This window comes from Cydia strobilella, chromosome 8, assembly GCF_947568885.1.
Source record: "Cydia strobilella chromosome 8, ilCydStro3.1, whole genome shotgun sequence".
Lineage (NCBI taxonomy): Eukaryota > Metazoa > Arthropoda > Insecta > Lepidoptera > Tortricidae > Cydia > Cydia strobilella.
In genome coordinates this window covers 1,571,167-1,595,186 of record NC_086048.1, presented here as the reverse complement: position 1 = coordinate 1,595,186, position 24,020 = coordinate 1,571,167, and the positions used below count along the sequence as shown (strand labels likewise).

At 41.8% G+C, this 24,020-nt stretch overlaps 1 protein-coding gene across 1 annotated transcript; it reads left to right on the top strand.

Annotated features, from left to right (window-relative positions):
- Positions 1–1,550: 1,550 nt before the first annotated feature.
- Positions 1,551–23,773, top strand: LOC134743480 (zinc finger protein 599-like). Its single transcript, XM_063676928.1, has 8 exons — positions 1,551–1,929; positions 2,929–3,210; positions 4,205–4,249; positions 4,994–5,170; positions 16,785–16,999; positions 17,765–17,940; positions 21,127–21,279; positions 23,073–23,773. The coding sequence occupies exons 1-8, from the start codon at positions 1,756–1,758 to the stop codon at positions 23,255–23,257; spliced, it is 1,407 nt and encodes a 468-aa protein (XP_063532998.1). The 5' UTR covers positions 1,551–1,755; the 3' UTR covers positions 23,258–23,773.
- The last annotated feature ends 247 nt before the right edge of the window (positions 23,774–24,020 follow it).

Sequence of the window (24,020 nt, the reverse complement as noted above, 5' to 3'; positions counted from 1 at the left end):
TAACTCTAATATAATTCTACATATTCATCTTTCTGTTATTATACAATTCTATCAAATGTTTCATTACGAATTATATCATTATATGGATATTACGTATCATTTTATGATTAATATGTACCGTATCTGCAGTATAGTTCCATAAGTCTCGTGAAATAGGTATTGAAGTAGAACTGTGTCACTTTGTAAAATTGAAAAATTAAAAAAAAAATACTAATGATATTATTTTCAAAATTGCTTTCTTAGGCTTAGACATGAGGATATCACGTATCATTTGTGGTATATTGAACAAAAAAAAAATCTGCCATATCGTGTCTGGAGGAGCCCAAACTTGGTATGTTTCGAAAATTCTTTTTGTTTTAATTTAAAAAAAATGCCCGAAATGTAATGATGTAATATATTTTTAGAATTGCCTTAAAAAGCCCTTTCGTATGATACCACACTCGATAGGTTTTGGAAAAAAAAATTTTTTCCATACAAAAAAAAATGTTTTACCACTCCCCCCCGCAGCGAAATTTTTTTAGGAACTGCGGGTCAAAAATTTTGTTCTGGCCTCTAGTATGTGTGTACCAAACGGCTAACCTGTACATCGATTTGCGGTATTCCTTTGAAATTGGGGTCGAGCGGCTTCCGCTATCTGGGACCAAAGAGTATTGTAATATATAGGAGACTCTATGACATGAACCATAGAGGTAATAATAATGTAGAGATGAAATGAGGGAGGGGCAACAAATAACCCGACCAAATTACGTAGGTTGTTTTTGGTATGTTGTCAGGAATGTTAAAACGTGTTTTTAATTTTGTCGCATTGCGTATGTTCTGTCCCTCACGGTCACACGGGCGCACATCTATATAAAATACTAGGTGTATGGTCTCGGTACTTCGGTGTATGGTGGCGCCGCCTATTTACTGTTTTTTGATGGACAATTTTCACATATAGGGAGATTCTGTTATTAAATTAGGGATATTATTTGTTGAAGTCTGGCAACATTGATCTTGTACGTACTAGTGATAGTGACATCTATCGGCCTAGTTAAAGAATAGAGTTTTTCATTGCGCAATAATGATTTATGATATTACTTTGAGGAAAACATGTTTGTTATTAAATTTACTTTACAAAAATAATTAAAACATTTATTTTTATAATAATTAAATAACAGGTATGATAATGAGTAATTTCCATCATTTCCATGGTCCCGTAACAAAGTTGTTAAAAAAACTTTCCAGAGAGCGTTCGAATTCTTTACATAATACACAAATAACTATACTACGATGTCACCATGAAATGAACAGTATGAACACCTTTACAGCATTGTGATGGCAATTGAAACATTTTTTTCTACTAAGTCATGCTATTTCGAATTGTCTCATAATTTTGATAATTTACGTCAACGGTTTTTCCAATAACTTATTTTTATCTTGAAAACTATCTGAACGTTCACGAACTTTTATGGGGTCGGGCCGGGCCAAAAATTTTTGTTTGACGTTGACAATTGACATTTTGGCCCAAAATGTCAATTGTCAACGTCAAACAAAACAAAACGTCGGATTCGGGCTGATAATTTCGCAATCGCATTTTAAGCCCAAAAAGAAATCAAATACATGACTTAAAGTTTAAACCTCGTATTCTTCTTCAGGCGTTCTGTACTAAAGTTTCATAACGTCGGAGCGTAGCGGTCGCGTTTTTGCCGTGATGAGCGCTCATAGAAGAGTCTTACTCTTATTTTTTATTAGTTGTTGTATTTTGTGACAGTGGAGATGATTCGCACGTACAAACGGAAGCCGCTGGAGAGCCGGTACATCGAGGGCGTGATGGGGCTGTGCCGGCTCTGCCTGGGGACTGCGGAGGCGGCCGTGCCCATATTTACTGAAGACCCCGATAACATCTGCTCCACGCTCGCTATGAGGATTATGATCTGTGTCGGGTTAGATGTTAGTAATTTTGTATTTATCTGGCTATCAACCTATATTAACACATATAATGTTATCCTTTGTGTTGTGTTGTTATGTACATATAATGTTCCTTTGTAATTTTTTTTTTTTTTAAATAAAGCCATACGATAATAGACTAATTTTTTAAAAGCGTTTTTCATTATTTTTCCTTAAAAAGACACGTCAAGATTGTTTACCTTTTTTCTAATGCTAAAAAAAACGAACTATAGTCAGTAGTGACACTGCCTACAAAGCAGGATGTCCCGGGTTCGAATCCCGGTAAGGGTATTTATTGTGTTTATCACAAATATAATTATGTTCCTTAGTTATGGATGTTTTCTATGTATTTATATATAGCTACATATATATTTTATATGTTTTGTTGTCTAGTACCCACAACACACGCCTTTTTGAGTTTACTGTAAGACTAGCTGAAAGGCCTTATTATTATTATTATAGCCTTCATTGCTGGTGACTAAACTGCACATCATTGTATATCAGTTTTCTTTGCATCATTTTATTGGTTTGTTGTCCAGCGTGTCCTGTGACACAAAGGCCTCTTCCGAAAGGCCTTAGTGGACGCTCAAAGCGGAGCGTTCGGCGGGGCGTGCAGCATGGCGTCGGGCTCACAAGTGATTTGAGCAGCGTGCACTAAGGCCACGTTTGCATTTGTTTAACATGCACACTCCACGCCCCGCCCCGCTGCACGCTCAACTCGAGCGTCCACTCAGGCCTTACTCTTAGTCTATCTGTGTAAAATTGTCCTATAATATTTATTTATTTATTGTTATGTTTTTTTATTATAGCCCTTTATTCCATAACAAGTTTTATATGATTTTCGTATTTCTAGTTTAAATGTTACTATCTTCTAACCTATAACCTATCCAATCATCTCTTTGCTTCGCTTTCTCCATCCATTGTTTTCCAGCTGTATGGACTATGTCGACTGCCCACCGTTATTTATTATTTATTAAAATCTTATTCTGTCAAAATTTGCAGGTAAAACGCGACGACAACCTCCCCAACCTGGTTTGTGTAACCTGCTACAAGGATCTAGAACACTACTACACTTTCCGGAAGAAATGTGAACTGTCATATCACAGATTGAAGTCGCACCTTCAAGCGTCTCGCAACCGGCAACCAATGGAAACTGTTACAGAAAATGAAGAGATATTGAAGGAGATGATTACTCAGGATGAGAATATGAATGTCAATGAGTTTGTGTTGGAGATTGATGAGGAGTCTGACAGCAAGGTGGAACCAGAGACTGTGATAAGTGATGTGAGTATTCTTCGGAAATATACAAAAGGTAACACAATATTTATGTAAGTAATTTTATTGTTATTTTAATATGATGTAACTTAATCGATTGATTTTACTGTATAGTAATTTGATGTTATTTACCAACTGACTTGTAAATTGGCTTTATAAAATAAATGGGGCATTTTCTATGAAGCCAAAAAAATATGAACAAATTCGTAATACAAAAGCTTAATAAATACTTTCAATGAAACCTATAGCGAACATGATTACTCCAGCCATTTTTGAGTTATTGCGAAAAGTCTCTCTTCTTAGTAAAAAGACGCACAAAGCGCTGCGAAGGCACTCCCTTAAGGCGGGATTCCACCAGTGTGCGGCACAAGCATATTCAGTACAAAAATGCTTGTGCCGCAGTGCCGCACACTGGTGGAATCCAATGCGTTTTATGTACATGATAATTACTAATAGCCCTATTCTGACAGAATTAGCCTCATGCATGAAGTTTATATTTGAACAAAATATGTTTTATTCGGATGTTTGTTACCGTTATATCATGTTACAAATGCATTTCCGTTTTTAAATTACCATTTAATTACTTAAAATTATAAATAAAAAGTACAAAAATTTGCCCGCGAAAAGCTAGTGAGCGAAACGCTCGAAACGCCACGTGACGTCACGCGTTCGAGTATAGTGTCATTAGTAGCAAACGTCAGTTGGGCCGCCCAACGTGTGACATCATCACGCTCTGTCGAATTCGCGCCAAAAATTATGTGCGTTTCAACCGCTAAAAAATTTTCAACATTTTAAATATTTTTTAATAAAATAATGTTAAGGTTTACAAAAATATTTTTATCATTTCCGGTGTTCCAACGATATAAATTATGAATCCAAAAATAAAAATAAATTTATGCATGGAGCTAATTGTAACTACGGAACCCTACACTGAGCACATGGCCCGACACGCTCTTGGCCGATTTTTAATTAAGTAGACATATTCTATTTTAAAAATTTTCAGGTGCAAACGGTAGATCCTGTTCAGCAAAATACAGAAGTTCCTCAGGTTGGTTTTCCTTGGCTTTACCTTGCCTAGAAATTTTTGTACATATTCCACAATCTATTTTGAATTTTTATTGTGTAACTAAGGGTCCCAAATTCAAAAACAAAACAAATGCTTCTGGGTCTTAGGAGGCTAAAGCTATAGCAATATAGTACAATTTTCATAGAATACTCACCAGTAAATTCTATTCTATTAAAATGTCACAATCACCAAGATAATGACTCCTTTTAATAAGTTTTTATTATTTTTATTTTAAAAACTGTAATATATGATATCTATTACAGTTTTTAATTTATATATAGTAGTGTGTGACTACTTAAAAAACACAAATCAAAATATTTAATAAAATAATTTGATTTGTTCCCAAACTTGTTTATTTTTATTTTATTTTATTTTATTATTCAAATTAGTTACACAGCATTACAGTATTACTACTAAGGCACTGCGAACTACAAAACAAATAAAAATACAAAGATACAATTATACGATACAATTTAAGTATTTAAGATTTGGGCGATAACAGCGTGGCTCCGTTGCGTCATCTGACTTGGTGTAGAATTCGACAAGTTGCCCCGGAACCACCGAAACGATTCAATGTACTTTGAATTCACGACCAGTGTGAAATAATTTAACTTATCTATAGGAAGCAACACTATTTTTTGCTAATAAAGTGTTCCTATTTCATTGCTCTCTTATGTACTATTATATTACCATAGCCACTTGTCTATTTGCATTGCATTATTTCAGGAAGAGTATAGAGTGATGCAGCCCAACGAGCTAAACACACTCATAACATCAGTACTCATGAAACTTGGCATCATATCGCAGCGCGATGACCAGCTAGCAGTCCTTAGACCAGATGTATCGAGGTTGCAACTCGAAGTCGGAGATGGGGCGGTGGTCAGGATGGAGTTAGTCGAAGAGGTAAACATAATCTAATCTTTTAAATCTAAGATTCATTCACTGTATTAGAACGTGAACGTGTGAACTGAGAAAAAAACGGACAAGTGCGAGTCGGACTCGCCCACCGAGGGTTCCGTACCCAAAGGGTAGAAACGGGACCCTATTACTAAGACTCCTCTTAGACCGCGAGCCAGGCGAAAATTTCGTCAATCATCGCCTTCCTCGCGAAAACTCGTATAGTGGTTAACGGCTATTTAAGATGCACCCTAGTGGAAGTCAGCTGCCGCTCCGTTGGTGGGTTGAGGAATGGCAGCCACCGAAACACGTAAAAAAAAAAAAATGTTTTTAGTCATCGCCTTCCTCTTGATACTTTGTCAGATGGTAGTTTAGGTGCTATTGATAGTAAAACCAATCGTCAGCCGGTTGTATCGCGGTGGAAACATCGTCAGCTGGTCACATGAACTTGTAAAAAAAAAAAATGTTTTTAGTCATCGCCTTCCTCTTGATACTTTGTCAGATGGTAGTTTAGGTGCTATTGATAGTAAAACCAATCGTCAGCCGGTTGTATCGCGGTGGAAACACCGTCAGCTGGTCACATGAACTTGTAAAAAAAAAAAATGTTTTCAGTCATCGCCTTCCTCTTGATACTTTGTCAGATGGTAGTTTAGGTGCTATTGATAGTAAAACCAATCGTCAGCCGGTTGTATCGCGGTGGAAACACCGTCAGCTGGTCACATGAACTTGTAAAAAAAAAAAAAGTTTTCAGTCATCGCCTTCCTCTTGATACTTTGTCAGATGGTAGTTTTGGTGCTATTGTTAGTAAAAACAATCGTCAGCCGGTTGTATCGCGGTGGAAACATCGTCAGCTGGTCACATGAACTTGTAAAAAAAAAAACTGTTTTCAGTCATCGCCTTCCTCTTGATACTTTGTCAGATGGTAGTTTTGGTGCTATTGTTAGTAAAAACAATCGTCAGCCGGTTGTATCGCGGTGGAAACACCGTCAGCTGGTCACATGAACTTGTAAAAAGTGATAGCATATCAGTAGTGTGTTTGTGCCGGTTCTAGACCAAAACTTTTCTGCTAGGGGACAACACTAATCTAATGAAAAATACTGCAAAAATGGAAAGTATATCCACCTGGTGCATTAAAACATTCAATGTATTAGAGGAAAATATTTACAGATAGAACTTTATTGAATGATTTTGATATTGATATTTTATGTATTACTGAACTAATAATGAATTAATGCCTCAACTTAATAACCACCAGGTGGGAAGTTCGTTCACCAGACCTAGTTAATTCGGTCGTTAATTATATTAAATAATAAATAATAAATCATTTTTATTTCGAGTAACTTTACAGACTCATATAGCTTGTGTTAGTAAGTACTTATAGCTATGTTAATGCTTACATCTATCACTATATATACAGAATAATTATTATCACAAAAATTAACATTACAATAAATAATAAAAAATAAACAATATTGAAATGAACTGACTTATGTTTCTAGAAGTACATACCCAAGTAGCTTATACATAATAAGTACTTCTAGAAACATGCATGTCCTCACAGTGCCTCATATATGGGCAGTCAAACCTCTCGGCTATCAACCGCAGGATGGGGTTGGGGCTGGCCCGCACCCGGCGCACCAGGGATGTGCATCGTTTGCGCATAGTCGTATAAAAGCAATCTATGCGTGCTTCAGCAAACATCCCTGACGCGCTGCAGAAGCGAGGCAGCCCCACCAGGACCCGGAACGCGTTGTTATATTGGACCCGGAGAGCCCCATAGGCCCGCTGCGTGTAGTATGTCCATAAGCTGCACGTATAGAGGGAAGTGCAATATGCTCTAAAGAGAGTTAATTTCACCTCCCTAGTACATCGCGCAAACTTACGCGCAATCATGTTTGCCCTCACCGACAGGGCCCTCCGTTCACGCTCGATATCCATGTTGTCTTTTAGGTCTGAGGTGACAACATGGCCTAAATATTTAAAAGCCCTCACCCTTTCCAGTGGAGTACCACTCAGGTTGATGGGAGGTACCTTGGGTATCCGATACCCAGTAGGTTCAAACACCATGTATTGCGTTTTACCCACATTATATTTTAGCCCATGATGGATGGCGTAGGTCTCGCAAATACATAAAAGTTTTCGCAAACCACAAGCCGACGCGCTCAACAAAACCATATCGTCTGCATAACTCAAATTATTCAGACAAACTGTGTCGATATGGCAGCCGACATGAGTTTTGCCGAGCGCCTCGAGAAGCTCATTTACGTAAAGGTTAAAAAGTGTGGGCGAGGTCAAACCCCCCCTGTCTCACCCCACACTCCAACCGATACGGGTCCGATAAGGTACTTGACCATCTAACGCTATTGACCTGATTTCCATACCAGTACCTCAGGATTTGTATGGTCTCATTAGGTAATTTAATGGCTTCTAGTTTTTTCCATAGGATATTGTAGGAAACCAGGTCAAAAGCCTTAGACAGGTCTAAGAAGCACGCATAAACTGGCGTCTTTCTGTTTAAATAGTAATTGACAGTGTGCTTAAGGCACAGTATTGCACTTTCCGTTGATAACCCTGGTCGAAAACCAAACTGGTTGGGGTTAAGGCTCACGTACTTATTTAATTGTACATTAAGCACACTATCAAATACCTTAGCAATAATAGTCGCAAGGGATATAGGCCTGTAGTTATTGGTGTCGGACAAATCTCCAGTTTTATTTTTGGGTACAGGAATAACTACAGTTTTCATCATATCCTCGGGCAGATAACAGTGCCTTACACACAGCGTATAAAACAAAGCTAACACTCTCGAGATATGGGGACCCGCATTTTGAAGGTGTTCGATGCTGAGGCCATCGTGTCCTGGGGATTTGCCTCGGGTGATAGATTTAATAGCCTCTGCTACATCCTTAGCAGAGTATCCCGGTCCAGGTTTCACGTTGACCTCAGCACCGTTCATCTCATCCTGCGACCGCACAAGAGGTGATTTGACAACGAAATGATCTTTAAAAGTGTTAGCTATGTCTTTGGTGTCAGTTTTGCCATTAACACTCACAGGGCACGAAGGTCGAAACTTCATGTTGTTTGTGGCGTTCCAAAATGACCGGAAGTCCTTTTTGGAGTGCTGTGAAGCTAGAATATTCATTTTTATTTGGGTTTGATGGTCCTGGCACCATTTTAAGCGAGATTTGAATATTCTTCGCGTTTCACACATATCATTAAATAACCTGCCCACTTCCGGTCTACCACAGAGTGTCCACTCGTGAAATTTCTCTCTTGCGGCCCTGTGCGCATCGCTGACATTAAACTGATATTAAATAGTCATTTAAAATTTAAGGAACGTAAGGACATTGTATCCATGCCTGTTGAACGATGCAGTAGAATTGGAGCAATTTTGAAATATTTGAAAGCATAATGGAATCTGTCCTACTTAAAATATCACCTTCTAGTAAGAAATTACTTATATAAATGCTATTATAAAATTAATGAATATTTCACATCTGTAATTGAATAAATAATTTTATGTAATAGTAATATTGTAAAACCGTAGGTAGAAATGAAATCATGTATGATCTGTATCCCGATGATGTTATTATTGTATAACTTATTAGTTATAGTACGTAGCTAGTAAGAAAAATTTGCATGCTTCTTTAAGTGAAATGTACGCATCCAATATATCGCAATAAAATAAAGATAAAATTATTATACACAATAATAGGTTAATATAAATGTTTAGAGGAAGTTACGATATGGAATCAATAATCATTTCGCATAGACATCATGAATTCGTCGATCGAGTAGTAAGCCTTTTCTACAAGTAACGATTTTAGCTTTTTGTTAAATATTGTGTCACTTTTCGATTCTTTTATATCGGTCGGTACTGAGTTATAAAGCTTTGGTCCCATAATATTTAGTGACTTTCGTGACTTCGCGAGCCTGCATTTAGGGGCGAGAAGAATAGGCAACCTGCGGGCTGGGCCACTGCGGGTAGATCCACTGGATTTATACAAGTGCATATTTGTTCTGACATACGTACATGCGGTCAGTATATATATACACGGTAGCGTTAATATCTTGTGTTTTTTAAACAGAGATTGTGCAGGATAGTCAACGGGTTTGCCATCAATAATACGAAGGGCGCGTTTCTGCATTCTAAGCAGTCTATCTCGATCAGCAGCTGTACCCCAAGGATCGACACCTTGAGAAAGTATTGCGCGGAAATATCCATAGTAGGCGGTCTTTAAGTTCTCAATAGATAAACTGGGTGCTATTCGGGACAGCGCAAAACAGGCTGAGGCAAGTCTGTCGCAGGTGGATTGTATGTGCGGGGCCCACGTTAGTCCTGAGTCGATTTGGTATCCTAGGTATTTCACAGTGTCTACTTGTGGGATTTAGGTGTCATTTACTACAATATTCAGTTTATTTGTATTTGTATTTTATAGTCGAAAATGAACAATATTTGTCTTGTCAAGATTAATTAACATGCCATTTGCAGAGAACCATTTTTCGATTAAACTTGTCACGTGACAGAGTTTGTACTTTAAATTGTTGAAATTATCCGCTTGTACAATAATACAGGTATCATCCGCTTTATCTTAAAATTGCTCCCATTCTACTGCACTTAGTTCTATAGTCCGTTCAACAGACATGGATACAATGTCCTTACGTTCCTTAAATTTAAACTGACTATTTAATATAATTAACGACCGAATTAACTAAGTCTGGTGAACGAACCCCACCTGGTGGTTATTAACTATTAAGTTGAGGCATTAATTCATTATAGACCGCGAGCCACGAACAGTTTCCGTGATCAATCACCTTCCTCGCGAAAACTCGTATAGTGGTTAACGCCTATTTAAGATGCACCCTACTGATGATAGTTTAGCTTCTGTTGTGATTAAAAATAATCGTCAGCCGGTTGTATCGCGGTGGAAACACCGTCAGCTGGTCACATGAACTTGTAAAAAAAAAATTGTTTTTAGTCATCGCCTCCCGTTCGATACTTTGTCAGATGATAGTTTAGGTGCTGTTTTGAATAAAAACAATCGTCAGCCGGTTGTATCGCGGTGGAAACACCGTCAGCTGGTCACATGAACTTGTCAAAAAAAAAAAAAATTCAGTCATCGCCTCCCGTTTGATACTTTGTCAGATTATAGCTTAGGTGCTGTTGTGAATCAAAATTGGCTCGGTCAGCCACCTATTTTCTACCAAGCCACTGTTCCCTCTTTGGGTCCAGATATTTGATCCAAGTGAGTGTTCAGAAACTTTTTATGGAAAATTGTATATAAATTTGCTATATGATGTTACGAGTTATTTACGAAAAACTAAAATACCTACCTTTAGGAACAACCGTGATCTGATTCAGTTGAAATTTAAATTACTTCTTTATGTCCGATGACAGTGTAATAATATGCTAATGCAAAAATAGACGTGATCAGCCGGGCTAGCACATGATTGGCGCGAGAGTATCTCGCCGCGACATAGACTACTCGTCCCTCTTTAATTCATACAGTTAGTAAAAGACGGGTAGTCTATTTCGCGGCGAGATACTGTCGCGTCAATCATGTGCTCGGCCTACTGATTAGATATGAGCGCCGCCGGTCAAAATTAGTCGGCGGCGGCGACGAATCGGCGGGATGGCCTTAAAAGGCTTGATGTAGGTAGGTATGCAAAAAGAATTCAAATCAAAATTAAGGCAGAAAAATATGATTTTGCCTTGAAAACGTTATAAAATCAGCACATTATTCATTTCAAGGACAATTTATCGAATAATGGTTATTGGGACCGTGCACGAAGACAGCGCCACACAGCGGTTGCAACGATAGGCTTGTATTTTATCAAAGTATTAAGCGAGCAGTAAGTATATCGTAATAATTTCAGTGAAAACTACTGAACGGATTTTTATGCGGTTTTCACCTATGAATAGAGTGATTCTTGAGGAAGGTTAAGTCGTATAATTTGTTAAGGTTTTGTGTAAATTGGTTGTAATATGACGATATTTGGTAATCAAGTCAGAAAAAAATCACGCTGGCTAACACATTTAATCGAAAACGCTGCCCAACCCGTTTGAGATATAACAAAACAATGTATGGTGGAAAGATCTCTCTTTCATTGCTCTACAAAAAAGTCCGCGATGGTGTATGTCTATCTTTTAAGGATAACTTACTATACCCATTCTTATCTTTACTACAAAAAGATTTCATAGTATGTGGTATTTGCAAAGCTATTTACACGGATACAGTATTAATAATAATTACCAAATTAAATACGTCAGTTATATTAAGCATTTCATACAGATTACAAAGGTCCCTTACACCATACAATTTAAATTAATATCTCAGGAGTAATCGTAAATTAAACTTCCATTTCGACCCATATAACTTGTATGAAATGTTAAAGACGCTAATCCGTTAGTTCAGTTAGTTGTCAATCTTTACCACCTTATGCGCTGACAAAATATCTATTTTCTGATTCGGAAAGTAGTAGTATCTACAAGGTCACGAGGGAGTCCAAGGGACGCATTTATGCGTTAGAGCGAGAGCGAGCAAGTGATATTGATATCTCATTCCACCGCATAGCTGCGTCCCTTGGACTGGCCTACGCTGGGCCATCGTATAAGAATGTACAAATATATTGAAAAATTTATAAGAGCCATTTATAACGGTATTACGTTCTTTAAAATCGACAATCAGGATACCATGGCCATCCCAAAAGATTGTGCACATCAGCTTTTTGGTGGACTGGTGCACCTTCGCTTTAATAGGGGGCTTTTCGTTTTTAAAACGCCACTCAATCGACTCGCGTTTGCTCTCGGGATCATAATAAAGCACCATTGTTTCGTCTCCAGTTACCAGCCGTTTAATTATGCTTTTAGGGTTTTCGCCACAGAGCTCCAAAAATTTAGAGGCACATTTCACGCGTTCTTCTTTCTGAACAGCTGATAGAAGTTTAGGTACCCACCTTGCACTGACCTTACTCATGTGAAGATGATCGTGAATTATGCGGTGGACGGTGCTCTTAGAAAGCCCTAGTCTTGCTGCTATTTCTCTGATCTTTAGGCGGCGATCACTTAAAACTTCCTCTTGGACGCTGTTGATATTTTCAGAAGTGAGGACCTCCACTGGTCTTCCATCATGTCCCAGATCTTCGACAGCTTCCCGACCAAATCGAAACTCGTTTACCCAGTTTTTTACGGTGCTATAAGAAGGAGAAGACTCGCCGAATACGCCATCTAAACGATCTTTGATTTGAGCGGGAGATAATCCTTCTTTAAACAGGAATTTTATGACACTTCGGTACTCAATTTTGGACATTGCTATCCAATAGTGCATAACATGTCATGACATGTCGCGCAGAAATGGGTCAGTCCAGGTCATTATGGGACAACCTGGTACACCTGCTCTTATTAGGTACTATCTTTGTATACCAAATTGAAAAGCAATAAAAATACTTCCTTTACTATTATGGTTTTGTTATATTCATTCAACTCTTTTAAATCTTTTTTACATAATATTAGGACTACTTGGGCGGTTTACAAGTAATTTTTTTTGTTTGATATCTTGCAATCAATAAAAGTTTTTTGTTACAAACAAAAAATGGTACTTGTAAACTGGCCAAGTAGACCTAATATTATGTGGGACGAAAGTACACGTATGTATGCATATGTAGTTGTGCACGCACACATATATACTTAGTTTCAGAATAAAATCAAAGATGGCGCTTTCAAATCAGTTTCCATAAAATGCTTCAAGTGCTCTCTTTACCTATTATACTTACTTTACTCGTTGGTATAAATTATCTATTGACATTTTTATCTGTCACCTCTCCAGTTATATAATTCTTAAACCTCCTTTATAGTTATGTTAGCCTGGTACATGTATGTATCAAACAAGTATACACAGAGAGAGAGGGAGATAAGACACCGTGCTGGTCGAGCGAAAGTTAACTTTAGTGAGTTAATAATAGAGTATAAAATTAAATTATCTATGGTAGCGATTTATTCTTGATTTATTAAGAAGAGCATCAATTACCCTACTTTCGGGAAATTACCCTATTCAACTTACTGGTCACACTCTTGTATTTGTATATTCATAGTTATGTTCGCCTGGTATATGTATGTATATTATGTATGGTATAAATTAAATTATTATGTATGGTAGCGTTAAACGTTTAACGCTGTCAGTTGGAAGTTCCATAAGAAGTTTCACTTCAAAAAATATTTGAGATTCTCACAATGAGTTCTTTCATTTGATATATAACACGATATAGTTTGAAAAACTTTATTTTTTAATTTTCTCATTTACCAAGTGCTTAAGATCCATTCCTTCGACAAGGATTCCCATTTCCAGCAACAAGGATCTATGGAATCGATGCCACCAAGTCCCGGTCAAACAAGAAATCGCGAAACGGAAGTGGAAGTGGATAGGGCACACCCTCCGAAGACCAGATGACAACACGGCCAGGATTGCTTACAAGTGGAAGCCGCACGGGAGCAAGCGACAGGGCCGGCCGGCGCACACGTGGCCAGGGTTTGGAACCGGTATTTTTTTTAAACCCCGAAATAGCCCAATATTTTGAATTGTTTTATGCTCATTACGTAGGACTGAATCATGTATTTAGGAAACAATTTTGCATTATTAAAATGTCCCATTAAAAATGAAATTATAAACAAAAGAACGAAAAAGAACGTAATAATACCGGTATTTTTGTATGGAGCAAATACCGGTTTCCGACCCCTGCACGTGGCAGCGCACAATCGACGCTGAGCTGCGGGCAGCAGGACTGAGTTGGAGGGACGCGAAGCGCGAGGCGCAGGACAGGAGCGGATGGCGACGTCTCACGAAGGCCCTTTGTACCGATGGGGTACCATAGGACAACAACAACAAACAACAACAACAACAACATTTACCCATGACTTAAAACAACTTCATTTTTGAATTAATAGATAGACGATTTATTTTTAAAATGTGCTTCATAAATGGTCTCCAATACGAGTACCTATAATAATTCAGTTGCCAAATAAATACTTGTTACCTTTCTGAAAACAAACAAAAGCTGTAACAGCATTAAAACACTACTCATATTTATATGTATAACTTAGCTCCGTTTTAGTTGCTAATCTATTTATTTTAGTACTCATTTAAATTTATTTAAACAACCAGAATTAGATTAATTAGTTGACCGGTAAAATACGTACCCACCTTCACCTTCGTTCCTTTGATTCATTTCTTTCTCCGAAAATATTGGAAGGAATGGATAGAAATGAATTGGAGGGGAATGAAGTTTCAACGTTTTTTACTTTTAATTTCTTTATCGTCTTTGTGGCTAGAGGGTATCAAGCAAAAGGAATGAAAATATGTATACCCAAATGCTTATAAATAGTTAACGATCTTTTTCATGAGATTAATAAATTACTATGTATAAGGATAACAATGAGTAAATTAGCATTTTACAAATTCATGTGACCAGCTGACGGTGTTTCCACCGCGATACAGCCAGCTAACGATTATTTTTATTCACAACAGCACCTAAACTATCATCTGACAAAGTATCAAACGGGAGGCAATGACTGAAAACAATTTTTTTTTAAAGAAAGAAAGAAAGAAACAAAGAAAATACATTTATTTTAACATCAACCAACAAGTTCACAAGTTTACAAGTTCACTGACCACCTAAACACCTAAACTACCACCTGACAAAGTATCAACCGGGAGTCCTCAACCCACCAACGGAGCGGCAGCTGACTTCCACTAGGGTGCATCTTAAATACTTTGAATGTTTTGATGCACCAGGTGGATATATTTTCCATTTTTGCAGTATTTTTTATTAGATTTAGTGTCGTCCCCTAGCGGAAAAGTTTTGGTCTAGAACCGGCACTAACACACTACTGATATGCTATCACTAAATATATGAAAGTAAATTAACTAAAATTTTATTGAAACTCATGCCTGCTCTGCACCTAAAACAGTTTTTTGTGCAGCAGCAACACAGCAGCATCTGACAAAGTATCAAACAACGGGACGGGAGGCCATGACTGAAAACAATTTTTTTTATATGTTCATGTGACCAGCTGACGGTGTTTCCACCGCGATACAACCGGCTGACGATTGTTTTTACTAACAATAGCACCTAAACTACCATCTGACAAAGTATCAAGAGGAAGGCGATGACTGAAAACAGTTTTTTTTTTTACAAGTTCATGTGACCAGCTGACGATGTTTCCACCGCGATACAACCGGCTGACGATTGTTTTTACTAACAATAGCACCAAAACTACCATCTGACAAAGTATCAAGAGGAAGGCGATGACTGAAAACAGTTTTTTTTTTTACAAGTTCATGTGACCAGCTGACGATGTTTCCACCGCGATACAACCGGCTGACGATTGTTTTTACTAACAATAGCACCAAAACTACCATCTGACAAAGTATCAAGAGGAAGGCGATGACTGAAAACATTTTTTTTTTTACAAGTTCATGTGACCAGCTGACGGTGTTTCCACCGCGATACAACCGGCTGACGATTGGTTTTACTATCAATAGCACCTAAACTACCATCTGACAAAGTATCAAGAGGAAGGCGATGACTAAAAACATTTTTTTTTTTACAAGTTCATGTGACCAGCTGACGGTGTTTCCACCGCGATACAGCCGGCTGACGATTATTTTTATTCACAACAGATCCTAAACTATCATCTGACAAAGTATCAAACGGGAGGCGATGACTGAAACTTTTTTTTTTAATTTTCATGTGACCAGCTGACGGTGTTTCCACCGCGATACAACCGGCTGACGATTGTTTTTACTAACAATAGCACCAAAACTACCATCTGACAAAGTATCAAGAGGAAGGCGATGACTGAAAACTTTTTTTTTTTTTACAAGTTCATGTGACCAGCTGACGGTGTTTCCACCGCGATACAACCGGCTGACGATTGGTTTTACTATCAATAGCACCTAAACTACCATCTGACAAAATATCAAGAGGAAGGCGATGACTAAAAACATTTTTTTTTTTTACAAGTTCATGTGACCAGCTGACGATGTTTCCACCGCGATACAACCGGCTGACGATTGGTTTTACTATCAATAGCACCTAAACTACCATCTGACAAAGTATCAAGAGGAAGGCGATGACTAAAAACATTTTTTTTTTTACGTGTTTCGGTGGCTGCCATTCCTCAACCCACCAACGGAGCGGCAGCTGACTTCCACTAGGGTGCATCTTAAATAGCCGTTAACCACTATACGAGTTTTCGCGAGGAAGGCGATGATTGACGAAATTTTCGCCTGGCTCGCGGACCATCTGTCCGTGTATCTGTCACCAGACTGTATCTTATGAACCGTGATAGCTAGACAGTTCAAATTTTCACAGATGATGTGTTTCTGTTGCCGCTATAACAGCAAATACTAAAAAGTACGGAACCCTCGGTGGGCGAGTCCGACTCGCACCGCACTTGTCCGGTTTTTGTTAGTATTTGTTGTTATAGCACATCAACAATTATATATTACAACTAACTGCAAATATCAATTCAAAATTAAATTATGAGTAGTCAAATATGAGCACTAAAAGACTAGTCTCTGTACGTAATCGTGTCTTACTCAACTGAGTATTTATTATTCAGGATGACGAGTTGGAGGAAGAGAAACAGTATTTAATAGAAATATCTGAGGCTCCTGACCCGGTGGAGGCTCCTGACCCGGTGAAGGCTCCTGACCCGGTGGAGGCTCCTGCCCCAGTGGAGGCTCCGAAAGCAACAAAGACAGGTTTCCAGCGGCAGGCTACGCTTATAGAACCGAAGCCTGTTTTTGCTGAAGCGAAGAAAAAGACTAGCAAGATGTAAGTTTGACAATATAAGTTTTAATAGATTTTTGTAGAAATTTCTGAGACCGTCTTTGTGAAAGCTGTGGAAATAAAAAAAAGGAAAGGAGTCTTTTAAGAGGAAAGTCTTTGCTTACGGTGGCGTCGTTGATTGGGTCGCCACTTTCCCGAATGAAAGTTGATGGAGCCGATGGCTGAGATACGCGTCACTCTGAACGGGTGCTGTTTGTGGAGACTGGTCTGTTTAAGCTAACACGAGCTATTATATTTAGTAGGTAACTTAATTTTTGAGTATAATTACATTGAGACACGTCATTGGGTCCTTGTATGTTTTTTTTTTCTCTTAATGAATGTTTTAATTATACAGGATTTTGACTCCTGAAGACCCTATACATCTCTAAGGATAAATTGATCAATGACACTAGGAGACATTTACACCTCTAATTTTTTTGTTTTGTTATGATTATTTTTAAGTGACGAATTGGCGGAGGAATGTTGTTCTAACATTTTGTTGCACGGTAGCGGAAACTCTTTTCCCTAGGCTGTTCTCTAGGCTGGTGGTGGTTGTTAGTGAGCCATATAAGTTTTTTAAACGGATAGGTGGGCAGTTTTGTCTGTATGTCGTATGATCCTGACGGGAATGTCCATTTTTAGAAGACCCGAGTTATTTAAGTATGGTGTAACATGTGCACGGGGAGGGATTTTAAAGCAATACCTAGCGCACGCATTTTGCACTCTTTGAATGAGTTATCTTGGTCTGACTCTAGCGACGTTTTTCCACAGCCCCACAAACATCGGCGCCATGGGGTGTCCAACGTGCGGGCGCGTGCTGCTGTCCCGCTCGGCGCTGCTGCGGCACGCGCGCACGCACTCCGGCGAGCGGCCCTTCCCCTGTCCGCGCTGCGGCCGCTGCTTCACGCAGAAGGAGGTCATGCACCGACACATGCTCGTTCATGAAGGTAATAGGGTCCGTGCGCTAGTTCCCGTCCGGCATTACTGCACGCACTCCGGCGAGCGGCCCTTCCCCTGTCCGCGCTGCGGCCGCTGCTTCACGCAGAAGGAGGTCATGCACCGACACATGCTCGTTCATGAAGGTAATAGGGTCCGTGCGCTAGTTCCCGTCCGGCATTACTGCACGCACTCCGGCGAGCGGCCCTTCCCCTGTCCGCGCTGCGGCCGCTGCTTCACGCAGAAGGAGGTCATGCACCGACACATGCTCGTTCATGAAGGTAATAGGGTCCGTGCGCTAGTTCCCGTCCGGCATTACTGCACGCACTCCGGCGAGCGGCCCTTCCCCTGTCCGCGCTGCGGCCGCTGCTTCACGCAGAAGGAGGTCATGCACCGACACATGCTCGTTCATGAAGGTAATAGGGTCCGTGCGCTAGTTCCCGTCCGGCATTACTGCACGCACTCCGGCGAGCGGCCCTTCCCCTGTCCGCGCTGCGGGCGCTGCTTCACGCAGAAGGAGGTCATGCACCGACACATGCTCGTTCATGAAGGTAATAGGGTCCGTGCGCTAGTTCCCGTCCGGCATTACTGCACGCACTCCGGCGAGCGGCCCTTCCCCTGTCCGCGCTGCGGGCGCTGCTTCACGCAGAAGGAGGTCATGCACCGACACATGCTCGTTCATGAAGGTAATAGGGTCCGTGCGCTAGTTCCCGTCCGGCATTACTGCACGCACTCCGGCGAGCGGCCCTTCCCCTGTCCGCGCTGCGGGCGCTGCTTCACGCAGAAGGAGGTCATGCACCGACACATGCTCGTTCATGAAGGTAATAGGGTCCGTGCGCTAGTTCCCGTCCGGCATTACTGCACGCACTCCGGCGAGCGGCCCTTCCCCTGTCCGCGCTGCGGGCGCTGCTTCACGCAGAAGGAGGTCATGCACCGACACATGCTCGTTCATGAAGGTAATAGGGTCCGTGCGCTAGTTCCCGTCCGGCATTACTGCACGCACTCCGGCGAGCGGCCCTTCCCCTGTCCGCGCTGCGGCCGCTGCTTCACGCAGAAGGAGGTCATGCACCGACACATGCTCGTTCATGAAGGTAATAGGGTCCGTGCGCTAGTTCCCGTCCGGCATTACTGCACGCACTCCGGCGAGCGGCCCTTCCCCTGTCCGCGCTGCGGCCGCTGCTTCACGCAGAAGGAGGTCATGCACCGACACATGCTCGTTCATGAAGGTAATAGGGTCCGTGCGCTAGTTCCCGTCCGGCATTACTGCACGCACTCCGGCGAGCGGCCCTTCCCCTGTCCGCGCTGCGGGCGCTGCTTCACGCAGAAGGAGGTCATGCACCGACACATGCTCGTTCATGAAGGTAATAGGGTCCGTGCGCTAGTTCCCGTCCGGCATTACTGCACGCACTCCGGCGAGCGGCCCTTCCCCTGTCCGCGCTGCGGGCGCTGCTTCACGCAGAAGGAGGTCATGCACCGACACATGCTCGTTCATGAAGGTAATAGGGTCCGTGCGCTAGTTCCCGTCCGGCATTACTGCACGCACTCCGGCGAGCGGCCCTTCCCCTGTCCGCGCTGCGGCCGCTGCTTCACGCAGAAGGAGGTCATGCACCGACACATGCTCGTTCATGAAGGTAATAGGGTCCGTGCGCTAGTTCCCGTCCGGCATTACTGCACGCACTCCGGCGAGCGGCCCTTCCCCTGTCCGCGCTGCGGCCGCTGCTTCACGCAGAAGGAGGTCATGCACCGACACATGCTCGTTCATGAAGGTAATAGGGTCCGTGCGCTAGTTCCCGTCCGGCATTACTGCACGCACTCCGGCGAGCGGCCCTTCCCCTGTCCGCGCTGCGGGCGCTGCTTCACGCAGAAGGAGGTCATGCACCGACACATGCTCGTTCATGAAGGTAATAGGGTCCGTGCGCTAGTTCCCGTCCGGCATTACTGCACGCACTCCGGCGAGCGGCCCTTCCCCTGTCCGCGCTGCGGCCGCTGCTTCACGCAGAAGGAGGTCATGCACCGACACATGCTCGTTCATGAAGGTAATAGGGTCCGTGCGCTAGTTCCCGTCCGGCATTACTGCACGCACTCCGGCGAGCGGCCCTTCCCCTGTCCGCGCTGCGGGCGCTGCTTCACGCAGAAGGAGGTCATGCACCGACACATGCTCGTTCATGAAGGTAATAGGGTCCGTGCGCTAGTTCCCGTCCGGCATTACTGCACGCACTCCGGCGAGCGGCCCTTCCCCTGTCCGCGCTGCGGGCGCTGCTTCACGCAGAAGGAGGTCATGCACCGACACATGCTCGTTCATGAAGGTAATAGGGTCCGTGCGCTAGTTCCCGTCCGGCATTACTGCACGCACTCCGGCGAGCGGCCCTTCCCCTGTCCGCGCTGCGGGCGCTGCTTCACGCAGAAGGAGGTCATGCACCGACACATGCTCGTTCATGAAGGTAATAGGGTCCGTGCGCTAGTTCCCGTCCGGCATTACTGCACGCACTCCGGCGAGCGGCCCTTCCCCTGTCCGCGCTGCGGGCGCTGCTTCACGCAGAAGGAGGTCATGCACCGACACATGCTCGTTCATGAAGGTAATAGGGTCCGTGCGCTAGTTCCCGTCCGGCATTACTGCACGCACTCCGGCGAGCGGCCCTTCCCCTGTCCGCGCTGCGGCCGCTGCTTCACGCAGAAGGAGGTCATGCACCGACACATGCTCGTTCATGAAGGTAATAGGGTCCGTGCGCTAGTTCCCGTCCGGCATTACTGCACGCACTCCGGCGAGCGGCCCTTCCCCTGTCCGCGCTGCGGCCGCTGCTTCACGCAGAAGGAGGTCATGCACCGACACATGCTCGTTCATGAAGGTAATAGGGTCCGTGCGCTAGTTCCCGTCCGGCATTACTGCACGCACTCCGGCGAGCGGCCCTTCCCCTGTCCGCGCTGCGGCCGCTGCTTCACGCAGAAGGAGGTCATGCACCGACACATGCTCGTTCATGAAGGTAATAGGGTCCGTGCGCTAGTTCCCGTCCAGCTCGGGTATATTTGATTAATGATGAGGAAATTGATAATACAATGTTTGTTGTTTTTTTTTTACATTTAGATTTTATTCTACTAACATTCAGTAACACTCTACTGTACTTAGATGATTGAAAAATGTAAAAGAATTTCTGAGGTTCAATCTAATGAAAAAATTTTTTTTTTTTCTTTTTCAATAGCGGTGCGTCCACACAAGTGCTCAACGTGCAACAAGAGCTTCACTCAACGCAACGCCCTGCATCTACACGAGCGCTCGCACCTCCCCCCACACGAGAGGGCGCTGGCGTTGCACAGCTGTCCTCACTGTCCTAAACTGTTCCTGTATTCTTCAGGTAGATAGAATACTCTTTAGTGCTTATTGCACACATCAATAAAAGATATATTCGCACTTAAACTATCGTGAGACATATTTCAAAATATTTATCAGTACGGTTTTTACTCACTATTATTTTTAGTCGCTTTTGGCGACATGTTTCGGATTCTTTGGGAATCCATCCTCAGGCACACAACACAAACAACACACACAAAGTGTGTTGTGACGATCGCGGGGACATAGTGAGTGCAGTGTGCTTGACGTCGTTCGATACAGCCGCCCTACCAGACCTTCACTTGACGACTCCATCTGCGGACTGCCCCGCGCCCCCCGCCCCCGCCCCCGCCCCATCAGCGCGTGCGCAACGAGCGACGAGGCGGGCGGCGCGGGCAGTGCACGACGAACAACCGCCGCGGACACTCGTGCCTGAGGATGGATTCCCAAAGAATCCGAAACATGTCGCCAAAAGCGACTAAAAATAATAGTGAGTAAAAACCGTACTGATAAATATTTTAAAAGATATATTATCAGAAAATCAATACTATTGGTTAAACATAGAGGCAGACAACGGCGGGCGGTCCGGAGGTAATTGAAGAATTGCAATTATATAAATTACACCCTAAAGGATGCCTACAGTCCGTTTTGGAAAGCTAATTCCAAGAATTGGAATAGACATTATGTACAAAAGGAAACCCAGGAAAACTAAATTGCTATTAACATAGAGTAACTTATACTAGAGCAGTACTGTCATAGTAAATTTTGTAACCCCAGGAAATTCACTGTCATCTGTCGACACACTTTAAAACTAAAAATAAATATTTATAATAATACGATAAAATGTATTTAAATATGGATAAATGATTTTTTTATTTGCATTAATTATTTTTATGATTTTGACCCATGTTCTTTCACTGATATGCGTTAAAATTGTTAAATAACAAACGAAACCGTCAACGCCATCTATACGACAGTAAGCCAAAGCTAGTAGCGCCCTCTGAACGAGAATCAAATTTTCTTGATTTTCGAGGCACGTTTTTTCCTTAGACTGTATACATCTATTACGGAGTTATATCTATCTTTGCTATTAATATGGTTTTCTCACCTTTTTCTTCACCATATGTTGACTGGACAACGGTGCGTCCACACAAATGCTCAACTAAAATCTCAACATAAAAACCGGACAAGTGCGAGTCGGACTCACCCACCGAGGGTTCCGTACTTTTTAGTATTGTTATAGCGGCAACATAAATACATCTTTGAAAATTTCAACTAGCTATCACGATTTATGAGATACAGCCTAGTGTCAGATAGACGGACAGAGGTCTTAGTAATAGGGTTCCGTTTTTACCCTTTGGGTACGGAACCCTAAAAAATATACAGGATCTCCCTAGCCATTGGACACAGCCGAAACGTACATATGCATTAGGTTAGGGTATTTAGAACCAGTGTACAAAGTATCATAACCGGTGTAGCGGTTACGAAGAGATTAACAATTTATGATTTTTTCGACCTTCCTCGACCTCGACCTTTTTGATTATCTTTTTTATTTATGACACTAATACGATTCTGACTTTTGACAAATGTCATCATTGCCGCACATTTTCGAACAAATTGTCAAAAGCACTGCCATTGATTAGTACAGTATGTTTCTTTTTGTTGTCGATTATTGGAAATAACTTTTGTTTAAAAAAAATTTTTTTATCTTGTTCTAATAAAAAAAAAAAAAGTTAGAGCATTCATGAGAAGTAACCCTACGTGGGATTTCAGGGTTTGTCCAATGGCTAAGGTCACCCTGTATATCTTTTTTTCCAGGTCTATCGCGCCACATGATGACTCACTCGGGTCGCGTGTACGTCTGCGGCGCTTGCCGGCGACAGTTCGCAGACAAAAGTTCCGTTCTGCGTCACCATAGAGCACGGCACGGGCATCTAGAGGAACCCGACGAACCCGAGTGCGTAGAAACTGAGAACGCGCCCACTGAAGATGAAAATACATAGCGGGACTAATTATATTGTGACAGGTACGCGTATGTTTAGGAAACCCGACGAACCCGATGGCGTAGAAACTGAGTACACGCCCAATGAAGACGAAAATACATAGCGGGATTAGCAGGGCGTGTGTTCTGTGCCCCCATAGAGCTCGACGAGTATATCTAAAGGAACCCGAGTGCATAGAAAAAACTGAAAACGCGGTCACTGTAGATAAAAACAAAGTAGAATCTTGTGACAGGTACGCGTATGTAAGAAACCTGAAGAATCTGATGGTGTAGAATAGAAACTGACGACACGCCCAATGAAGACGAAAATACATAGCGGAGCGTGTTTCTACGTCACCTTAGAGCTCGACACGTGCAACAAGAGGAACCCGATTGCGTAGAAATTGAAAATGTGGCCATTGAAGATAAAAATAAATAGTGGAGCGTGTGTTCTACGTTGATATAGAATCTGCTACGCGAAATTAGAATAACCCGTCGAACCCGAGTGTGTAGAAATGTAAAGCGCGTCGACGGAAGATGAACTTGGAGCGTATACAGTTCCACGTCACCACATACGTATTGCCTAGACGGTTGTTGTGGTTGGGTTTTAATAAAAGGTAGCTTAATAGTCTGTGACTAAAATGTTAATATTATAGTCAAAATATTATATTTATAGTGGGTTTAACATACTGAACATAGGTATCACAAATCATTCGGAGTTCGGATACACCTAAACCTTTAACCGCTCACCGCACTTTAGTCATCCATAAAATTTTACCAACTAT

Bases quoted from the DNA above. Each gene is read 5' to 3' on its own strand.
- LOC134743480 (XM_063676928.1), top strand. From the start codon at position 1,756: ATGATTCGCACGTACAAACGGAAGCCGCTGGAGAGCCGGTACATCGAG. The intron at 4,250-4,993 runs GTTGGTTTTCCT...GCATTATTTCAG, and splicing joins AAAATACAGAAGTTCCTCAG to GAAGAGTATAGAGTGATGCA. The intron at 17,000-17,764 runs GTAAGTTTGACA...GTTTTTCCACAG, and splicing joins AAGAAAAAGACTAGCAAGAT to CCCCACAAACATCGGCGCCA.